The following is an 11,274-nucleotide window of genomic DNA, read 5'->3' as shown; positions in this document are numbered from 1 at the left end:
TGTGGCTGAAAGAAGTAAATTTCGCCAAAGAGCGCAGAAGCCTGGTGAATCTACTTGCAATATGTTGCCGCACTGCGCGAGCTCATTGCTAATTGTGATTTCGGCGTGCTAGCGGATGACATGCTTAGAGATCAAATCATAGAGAAAACAAATATGCCTCGCATTCGAGAACGATTATTGCTAGAGACGGACCTTACATTACAAAAAGCGATTGCTATTGCTGGGCAAATTGAATGTGCAGTGACTGAAGCTAAGGCTATGGTTACTAATAATGAATCGTCTGTTAATGCTGTACAAAAAAATTCACAAGGTACGGGACGAGCGAGGCAGGAACCTGCTTTTAATGCGCGTGCATCTGAAAAACAAACAGCAGCAGCAGCTCAGGCTTCAATTGTGGTGCAACAGAAAACATGTTATCGCTGTGGATCTCGAATGCACCTGGCTAATAACCCCAATTGTCCAGCAAAAGCAGTAAGATGCAGACATTGCGGTAAATTTGGTCATTTTGCTAAAGTATGTCGTGGTGCCACATCCACTTGTGCTGTGCAAGAAGTTACTGTGCCTGACCTTACTGTTCTTAGCATTGATGACACTACAGTTGCACAACGGAGGAAGGGTCTCTGGTGCACAGTGTCCCTTCAAGCTGCCTGCACTCAACCAGTTCAAGCAAACTTACTTGTGGACACTGGCTCAGCAGTTTCAATTCTACCAGAAGTATTCTATCGTCAACATTTTAGTAATGTACCACTTGTTCAGTCAAAAGTGCAACTAAAGACTTATATGCAGAAACCAATTCCAGTACTGGGATGTATTACTCTTTTCATTACAAGGGATACAAACCATACACAAGCTACATTTTACGTTGTGCCACTGGCAGCAGCTTTGTTAGGCATGGACCTTTTTATGGCACTTAACTTAGAAATTAGAAATGGACAAATTGCATCCAAGAAAATGCCCAATGACCCCGTATAAAACATGACAGTAATGAATATTAAGAATGGTCATACATTAGGTGTGACTGATAGATTTATTCATAAGGTTAAACTACGACATGAGGTAATACCTGTTCAACAGAAACTTCGTCGTCTACCATTTTCTGTCCGTGAGGCTGTCTCTAAAGAACTAAAGAGACTGGAACAGGAAGACATTATAGAGAAAACTGATTCATCTCCTTGGGTGTCACCATTAGTAGTAATTAAAAAAAAATCAGGTGCAATACGACTATGTATAGACCTTCGTGAGCCAAACAAAGCTGTGGTGATAGATAGCCACCCTTTACCACACATTGAAGAAGTGTTCACACAGCTTCGAGGAGCTAAAATGTTCTCCACCATTGATCTTCGAAATGCTTACCATCAGGTACCTTTACAGGAGGATAGCAGAGAAATTACTGCATTTATAACACATGATGGACTTTTTCGTTTTAAAAGAGTACCTTATGGTCTGGCATCAGCTCCAAGTGCATTTCAGAGAATGATGTCCTTGATACTAGCAGGGCAGGATGGGGTGCAGTGTTACTTAGATGACATTATAGTATATGGGGACTCACCATCTGTTCATGAACACAGGTTACAAGCAGTACTTCATTGTCTTCATGACAGTGGGCTGCAGCTTAATATGGAGAAATGTCAATGCAGAAAAACTGAACTGACATTTTTAGGCCATAGAATTTCTTCTGCTGGCCTTCAGCCCAATGTTGAACACATAAGAGCAGTAACTGAAGCTCCACCACCTCATGATGTATCTTCTTTACGCTCATTTCTTGGACTGACTGCTTGGTATTCTAAGTTCATTCCAAATTATGCCACTGTGGTAGAACCCCTTCGTGAACTGCTTAGGAATTCTGGAGAATTTTCTTGGACAAATATGGCACAAGAAAGCTATGATTGTATTAAGAAACTTATTGCTACCAGTCCAGTGCTTGCAATTTTTGACCCTTCATTGCCTGCAATTGTAACTACAAATGCTTCGGATTATGGTATTGGTGCTGTTCTTACACAGAATCATGGTGGATTTGAGAAAACTGTTGCCTTTGCATCTCGTACATTGTCAGAATGTGAAAGACAGTACTCTACTATTGAAAAAGAGGCTCTTGCTTGTGTGTGGGCCACAGAGAAATGGCGTACCTACTTGTGGGGACGTCATTTTACCTTACGCACTGACCACTGTCCATTAACCACACTACTTACTAGCAAGGGGCTTGGACGAGCAGGCATGAGAATTGCAAGATGGTCAGCGCGACTTATGTCATTCAACTACAGTATTGAGTATAAACCTGGGCATGAAAATATCACTGCTGACTGCTTATCACACTTGCCACTGTCTGAGACAGTATCAGAACAAGACCCTGACTTGGAATTGGTTGCACTGGTGTCTGTTGACTTTGCTGCAGTGACTGCAGAGCAGTTTCAAAGTGCTTGTGCCTCGTGCCCTATTCTACAAAAGGTCAAGACTTATATTAGTAAAGGATGGCCTTGTACTTCAAAAGGACTTGAATCTGATGTTATTCCATATTTTAGAATTCAGACAGAGTTGGCGGTAAAAAATGAACTTATTATTCGTGGCACTCATAGGGTCATTGTCCCATCAGAATTACAGTCTAAGATGATTCAGCTGGCACATTCTACCCATCAAGGGATTGTACGAACGAAACAGAGACTCAGGGATTTATATTGGTGGCCTGGCATGGACTCCCAAGTGGAAGATGCTATCAAATTATGTACAACTTGCATACAGCACGATAAAACCGCTAAAACAAATACAGCTCCATTACAACCAGTGCCTATCCCAAATTCAGCTTATAACAAACTTGCCATTGATATTGTGGGGCCATTCCAAACTGCACCATATGGCTATTGCTATGCCATTACACTTATTGACTACTTCAGTAAGTGGCCAGAGGTTGCTTTTGCTTCTGCTGTGACTTCGGAAACCATTATACATTTTTTGTGCACTATTTTCAGTAGGGAAGGAAATCCACTGGAAATTGTTACTGACAATGGATCTCAGTTTATGTCCTCAGACTTTGAAGCATTTCTTAGCGATAGGGACATCATACACACTCGCAGTTCTGTTTACTATCCACAAGCAAATGGTGAGATAGAGCGTTTTAACAGGGTATTAAAGGACTGTTTGCAAATGGCAAATATTGAAGGAAAGCCTTGGAAGTCATTTGTTACTGAATTTTTACAGATATATCGTGCTACTGTACATGCAGTAACACAAAAGTCACCTGCTGAGCTCTTACATGGTCGCCCAATGATAACTAAATTAAACATTAGAGACCTGCTTCCAACTTCGCCTTTGAAGCAACATACTACTGTGGCGCAGCATGTACAACGGAAACAAGAACAAATGAAAAAATATACAGATATGCGTCGCAGAGCAAAATCACCTTCTTTCACTTGTGGGAGTTTTGTGCGTATTAGGAAGCCGGGCATAGTTCAAAAGGATCACTTCAAATTCAGTCGCCCTTATCAGATAATTGCTCAGAAAGGCCCTGCCACATACCTGTTGTCAGATGGCAAGATCTGGAATGCAGCTCACCTCGCTCCAGCTACAGCTGTACAATCCAGTCTGACTTCAGACACACAACCGGAGGATTCATACGTTCCAACCCGTCCAATTCAGTCAGCTGCTATTTCTACTGGTACACCTGGGCAGTCTTTTTCAAATATACGGAGAGGTAGAGTGCGACAGGCTCCGGTGTGGACAAAGGACTATGTCAGATAAAGATTTACAGCATTTGGAAGCTACACGTGTTACCTTAACAGTTATAAAGGAATGGGATAGTATAATTAGTTGGTTAGTATAATGTTGAAAATTAGAGATTACAGTTTTCTCTTATTATAATGTTTTAATATTATTAATGATTGTTTTTTCTTCAAAAGGGGGTATATGTGGGATATTGATGTAATCAGTCAGGAGGTAGAGGTCGCTGTGAGGAAAGGGGTGGAAGGAAAAAGAAAGAGTGGAGGAGGAAGTGTGAATAAAGTTAAGGAAGAACTGACTACATTGCATGGTCCATTTATTTCAACAATAAATACAATACCATGTCTCACTTCAGTTTAGATCTTTGAAGAATTCATTATTTTTTCTGTGGTCCCCATGTGTTTAAAATGAACAAAGTGAAATAATAGACAACACTGTTGAAGAAAGATTTGCTTATATATGTTTTAATATCAAAAAAGATATTCATTTTGGTAGTCTTAATTCTCACGGGTAAGATAAAATGAAAACATGACCAGATGTTAAATTAAGTGTAGTTGTGATTCTTAGGTAATGTGAATTCCTCTGAGACGGTTACAGAAAACTTATCAAACTGAAATACTGTTCACACTAAATAATATACACTTATTAAAAGTAATCTGTTTCCAGTTTTGCTATTTGGAGACATTTACTTTGCTGCTAAGAATGTTGAAAGAATTTGATTTGAAAGATAGAAAATAGACAGATGGTTTTTGAAAACGAGCGGTCTGTCTGAAATTTCTGGTAGTGTATATTTATTTCTGTTTGCGCATGCACCTGGAGATAAATGTCATTATAAAAATCATCTTTTTGTGATATTTTTTAATATTCCTATTGTCTTGTTATTTCACTAACTATTATGCATTGCCGGACACAGAGCGCAGATGTCTTTCATTGTTCTTTACAAGGAAGTCGTTTTGTTGGGCATGGAGTCCTTTCACTGGTGTGTGAGTTTTTCCCCTGGTCAGGCTTGCAGCTCTCATAGAACTTCTGCAAAGTGAAAGAGCTTACACTCTGTATGTCTCTCTCATCATACATTTAATGGAAACTCTACCAGTGCCATGGCCCAGTTGTGGCTGTGAATTGCTGAGAGAATTGAAAACAAAAGTAATATGTACTTATAGATGGATCTAGGGAAAAAAAGCTCTTGGGAAGGAATCAGACTGTGAAACAAGAAGACTACAGTTAATTTAATTCATTTAAATAATTGTTTTTCTTTTGAATTATATTATAAATTATACAATGTTGAATTGAGTCAGTTTTAGAACGTTCGCTGGTAATTGTAAAACTGACAAGTGGCAATTAAATACATTATATTTTTTCCTTTATACTACAAATGTGCTTTCTTTTCTTTGATGAAAAAATGTTTTATCTGATGGAACTTTTTATAGTGCCTATGAACCATTTTGTCCTAGATTGTTAATTAGTTGAAACTACTTGGCATAGATGAGAACATATGCATAATATCATTTTTTTCATTTTGTCAGGAATAGATTATTGAAGGAGTACATCATCTTTCTTGACTAGCATGCCAGAATTACATTAGGTTTCATAATAATGATTTGTTATATTTTGAATTGGTATTGAAGGTACACCTGGTAAAAAAATGAAAAAAAATTTTTTTTTAAATACATTCTTTGATGATTGTACTCTGTGAAGAATATTACAAAAAGTATTTTCTACAGAAATTATATTATTGCCAAAATAAAATTTTGTGTTATCTACAAGTAATCTGCATTTTCCTGATGTAGGATTTGGGAAGTTTTTGAGTTTTAGGGTCTGGGTCCTGAAGGTTATTTCTTGATGACTAATGCAGTAACCTTGGCTCATACATTAACTTTTAACAAAAGATAATGCAAGTTTTTTTTTTTTTAAATACTTCTCTACGGTAAAAAATGCATGTGCTAGCTCTTTGTAAAGGGACAAAGCATTAAGACATAGAAAAGCTACTTGTGATTAGCCTAAAACCGTGTTTTCTTTAGATTTTTTTTCTTTCTGAGAAATGGTGAATGATGAGGGATGTTTGGCATACATGTCAACTTATAAGAGACCAACCTGCCTAATTCAGCACACACACATAATCAGCAGCAGCCCTTTTCAGGTCTTCAGGTTCCTGAAATGTGTGGCAGATGAAAATGGCAGTGGTTTTACCCTTATAACACTGACCCAGTGTCATACCCTGCACCCTGAAATAATCAAGTGAAACAAGTTTCATTAAAAGAATCAATTCCATTTGGCAAAAATAGAGATATGATTCTGGGTCTGCATAATAGGCATCTACTTTTACTTGTTTATCTTCTCCTGCTTCTAAAAAGCCTACTATTTTAACTATATTTGAGAATCAAACTATATGCTTTCTATTGAATACCAGCACTACAAAATTTACTTTGTGTTCTTTGGACTTTCCACGTGTTTCAGTTTCTGGGGTCTCTGTTACTGTTTTTGGTGTTGAAGGTATGGCATTTGTATTCATGTAACCATAATAATGTCTGTTTCTGTGGGCCCCATACAAGATCAGCATCCTTTCTTATTATTGCAAGGTACTCCTGTGAATGTGTTGGTCAGAGACGTGTTATGCAGATGGGGTTGTCAGTTGCAGTGCACATCTGAAAGAGATTATCTGGAGTTCAAAGAAACTCCCAACAAAGTTTTTGCGAATGTTACCCGAGTTGCTTCTGTTTGAGTAGGTCCTAAATAATATTAACTTTGCTTCACAAATGTTGCAGTCTATCAGTAATGTTCTTCAGTTGCCATCTCTTAGGTAATTTCTCAAGTTACATAGCAAGATACTTTCACCTATAGACATCCCGCATTGTATGTCAACTACTTCTGCCGTTGAAGATTGGTATATTAAATTGGTGTCTACATATATTCGGTCAGAAATCGTTGCTACACATTTATAACATTGTGATTGGAATGGGAGGTATTGTAGCAGCTGTGGACCTAGAACAACCACAAATTTCCATTAATCCTTGGTCCTTAGATTCAATGCTTCACATTTCTTTTCATTATATTTGGCTCAAGGACTCCATCTCTTTCAGTGCTGGATATCGATACGTTCCAACACTCAGCCTGCTTCACCCAGAATTGGAAAATGTTCTGCCCTAGTATTTGGGCTATAGACAAAATAAGGTAAGGTCGAACATTTTTTGACACCCGCATTATAAAGTTATTGATCTACATATTATTTTTTACTCAATCCTGGAATATCCAAACTTTTACTGGTTATTTACTTCTAAGTTTGAAGGGCAACAATATACACAAAACATTCTCCTTAGAAGGGTACTGTGAATGGCCCAATCTGTTTAGTCAAGCACTAAAGGCTGACTTGGTGTCTGTTCAGTTCAGTGGCATAGTGCTGATACATAGATGATATTTTTGTTCAAGATTCTGTGACATTGCTTTGTGTCTTAGCTAAAAAATAATTGGGACACATTCTTTATGGTCATTTTCAGGTGCTGTCGAATGACTGAGCCTCTGCAATTTTATTGGTACTGAAATCAGCTACCCATCAGCAGATGCAACAGTTTCTTGGTATTAATGCTTATTGTCAACTGTTATTGACTCAGCCACTTTATGATTTGTGTGAACCATCCTCACTGGATGTGCTTGCATAGAATTGGCCAAAGGAAGATTCTTTTGCTATCCTGAACCTTTGAGTGTTGCCTCTACATTGGCACTTTATTATACCAAGCCATTATTCTTATTTTTTCAAGAGATTAAAGCTTTTTCACTAACTGTTATTACAGAAAAACACAGTTCTCACTTGCTATTGGCATACTTTTCAAAACGACTGGATCCCGTCAATGCTGCCTTTCTGTCTTGTTTTTGAGTATTGGCAGCTACACGTGTAGTGGTGTCATCTGCTTTGCCGTATTTGTTTGGGAATGCATGCAGGGTATTTGTATCTTATTCTGTAGTTACATTGCTTACTAAATTGGCAATGCAACATTTCACAATGTATCTTGCTAAGTATGAATTTCTTTTACTTATTACACTGTATATTCATAAAGGAAGGTGCACTTTGTTAAATCTGGCAACATGGTTTCTTTCTGCTTAGGACAGGGATCCTCTTAATTGTGATCTTTTGGTTTTCACACTGACTCCTTTGGAAAATCCTGAATTGGTGTTCTTTGTGGCTGGTTCTGTGCACCATTTGCCAAATTGGTTACTGTTTTCTGGCTCTGCAGTGTGTTTGAATTTGAATGCACTGAGACTGGTTAGTTATCTTCTTCCACATTTGCTGAGTCAATTGCTTTGACTCATGAATGTGTTTTAGCTAAATCACATGTTCTGACTATTTACATTGATTTGTGCTATGCATTTTGAGTTGTTCATGATTTTGGTGCCCTACCTATCTATGACAGGCTCATAGTTTTTTCACTATTGCGAGAACATCCATAAAGCATGGTCTCCTTGTTACTAAAATAATAATAATAATACATTTTATTTATATAGCGTCTTTCCCATGCTCAAGGCACTTACAGAATATGAGAAGAACGGCAGGGTATACAGTATATAGCATTGTACAAACCAGATAAATAAATAAAGAAGATTAAGACAGTGAATTCTGAAAAAAAAGAAACAGACAACATAATTGATGGTCTAGCACACACACACAGGCTACATTAGCATCTTGACAGAGAAGTAAACAGAGAGAAGGGTAAAAAGTCAAATAGAGCTAAAAGCCTTCCTGAACAGATGAGTTTTGAGTTGTCATGGAGTCAGCTGACCTGATTAATTTCGGTAGGTCATTCCAGAGTCTGGGCGCTATACAGCTGAAGGCCCTGTCACCCATGGAGTGTAGATTAGTGTGGGGCACAACAAGATTGCCAGAATCAGAGGATCTTAGTGGGCGGGCAGGCACATAGTGATGGAGAAGGTCACTGATGTAGTCTGGCGCGAGGTTATTTAGGCTTTGTAGGTTATTAGTAGGATTTTATATTCAATTCTGTAAGACACAGGGAGCCATTGAAGACGGAGCAGGATGGGTGTTATGTGCTCGCTGCTGCTGGTTCGAGTAAGGACTCTTGCAGCTGAGTTTTGAATAAGCTGGAGCTGTGATATAAGATTAGAAGGGGAACCTGCCAGTAGAGAATTACAATAATCGATGCGGGATGTGATAAAAGCATGGACAAGTTTCTCAGCATTAGAGAAGGAGAGGAAGGAGCGAACACAGGATATGTTACGGAGGTGAAAGTAAGAAAGTTTCTTAATGTGATTTATATGGGCGGAATAAGAGAGGGAGGAATCAAAAATGACACCAAGATTCTTTACAGTAGAGGCAGGTCTGATGAGTTCACTGCCAAGATGGACTGGGAAGGAGCTCATTTTATTAAGTTGCATTTTAGTCCCAATTTGCAGGAGTTCAGTTTTGTTGCAATTTAATTTTAAAGAGTTCCGCTTCATCCAGGTTTTAATTTCACTAAGGCAGGTTGTGAGCTGAGAAAGCGCTGATGAAGTAGAGTTGAGTATCATATGCATAAAAATGATAACCCAGTCCATAGCTGCGGATAATATGGCCAAGGGGAAGCATGTAAATACAGAAGAAAAGATGGCCGAGGACAGAGCCCTGAGGGACTCCTTGTGTGACTGGCACTGTTTTGTCTTGGTAGAGTAATATATTGCTCTACTTTCCCCTACTGTATTATTAATAAGTAGCCTTTGTCAGAATGCCTAATCTCCCCGACTTACCACTGTTTATAAGGTATTATAGTATATAACTTATCCCCACCTTCCCTTCTATATCTATAGTAAAAGACAAGCGGGAGTTAAGTTCCACATAAAAACAATGCATTATTGGTAATATTCATAAATAATAACAATATGCAAAGTACATTTGAATATTGGCAACCATACAACCTGATTAAATGGTGATGTGTAGTTTCAGGCGGCACACAGACTTGTTATTTAAAATGTCTCTAGTTAAAGCATCATTCAGCTTTCATCAGAACAGGCTGCATTGCCTGCCTCAATATGGCTGCTGAGTTGTGCTCTCCATTGTGTTGTCTTCTTCAGTTCATGGTGTGATGGTCTTCATCAGTTTGGTAAGAGAGATATGCTTCTTCATCATATGTTGGTTAGTAAGAGAGATACTTCTTCATCATTAGAGGTTGGTAAGAGAGAGAGAATATGGTTGAACAAGCAGATTTATAGATTCTCTGTCCATCCCCTACAGCCAATAGGACATCATGATACTTAAAAGCTTCTGACAGAAGCCAATTCCAAACAGCCATGCTTCAAACCAATGGGGCAAACACAATCTTAACACCTGTCATCCCCCAAAACCATATGTTAAGGTAACCTGGCTTCCTTGCGGGGGTTGAAAGACTTTAGCAGAGAAAAACTCGCCAGACTGGTTTAAGGCACATCCCCCCATCTCTGTCTTAAAATTCAAAGAGACCCTTTCCTAAAAGGGGGGTAAACATGAATTCTTCTCACTAATGTAACACTAAATTACATTGCTTTGCCTAAATTACAAATAAAGACATACAAAATATTTATCAAGTTATATGCAAAATCTTACATCACAACACTAAAATGTGTTATCGTCTGTATACCCTTTTTCTTGTCAAGTTCGTTATTGGATTGGTCTACTCCCGCACCCTAAATAATAACACACACATACTGTACATAGATACACACACTCAGACCCTAACCACAACAGTGCCCTACGAATGACACAACACAAATGCTTTAGGTATAACACAACTTGTTACTCTCTCAGCACATCAAAAGACTTATTTATTATCAGCACGAACAACATACGATATTTTAAATAGACCTCAGACCTAAATATTAAAACACTAAGTATCCTTGACTATAGGCCATTTGTCAGCCAAGAATACCTTCTTCTCGTACTGTCCCTACTATTGAGTGGTGCTGTCACTCTCAGCCTTAAAACCCTGCAGCACAGAGCTAATGGCAAAATCTTCAGCTGCTCCAGGTGCTCTTAGAAATCAATCTTATTACTTCAATCACTCTAGACATTAAGACAAAGCATAGAAAGATGAAAACAATTTACTATTTATTAAAGAACAATAATAAGTAATAGAAAATAAGATTGATAGTAAAGTCTGGATAAAAATAGTCTTAAAAAAGCTTACTGAAAGGAATCAGTGATGTCAAGGATGAAAGTCCCAGGGCGGCTTTTGATTTCGCAATCAATATTCATGAAAATGAATATATTCAGATGAAAACTGGTCACACGTGTCTTTGCTTTATTCTCTGACGTCGCTCTTCCGTCGTCGCTGTTTCTTCTCTTCTTCTTCTTCTGACGTTGCTCTCAAAATGAGGATGAATTTTCCCAGATAAAGTTCTTTGATATTGCCTCATGTCCTCCTTTCCCAGGCTGTAAACCAAATTGTTGTCCCAAATGTCCATCCATAAAGTAATCAATAGCCTGAGGTGTTGGCTCAGTCTTCCTTTCCCAGGCTGTAATACCAAATTAGCAATAAACTGAACAATTGTTATAAAAGTGAGGTGTAAGGGAAGAGGATATGCTTTTTTATTATAATGCCTCCTACA

General features: G+C 38.2%; 1 protein-coding gene across 1 annotated transcript; it reads left to right on the top strand.

The window, feature by feature from the left end:
• The first annotated feature begins 975 nt into the window (after window positions 1-975).
• Window positions 976-3,732, top strand: LOC127528358 (uncharacterized protein K02A2.6-like). Its single transcript, XM_051928865.1, has one exon. It carries the CDS (start codon window positions 976-978, stop codon window positions 3,730-3,732), a length of 2,757 nt encoding a protein of 918 aa, XP_051784825.1.
• Window positions 3,733-11,274: the final 7,542 nt, after the last annotated feature.

This window comes from Erpetoichthys calabaricus, chromosome 1 (assembly GCF_900747795.2).
Source record: "Erpetoichthys calabaricus chromosome 1, fErpCal1.3, whole genome shotgun sequence".
NCBI classification, from domain to species: domain Eukaryota; kingdom Metazoa; phylum Chordata; class Cladistia; order Polypteriformes; family Polypteridae; genus Erpetoichthys; species Erpetoichthys calabaricus.
The sequence above is the reverse complement of the archived record's forward strand: the minus strand, read 5'-3'. Positions and strand labels throughout refer to the sequence as shown.

Bases quoted from the DNA above. Each gene is read 5' to 3' on its own strand.
- LOC127528358 (XM_051928865.1), top strand. From the start codon at position 976: ATGACAGTAATGAATATTAAGAATGGTCATACATTAGGTGTGACTGAT.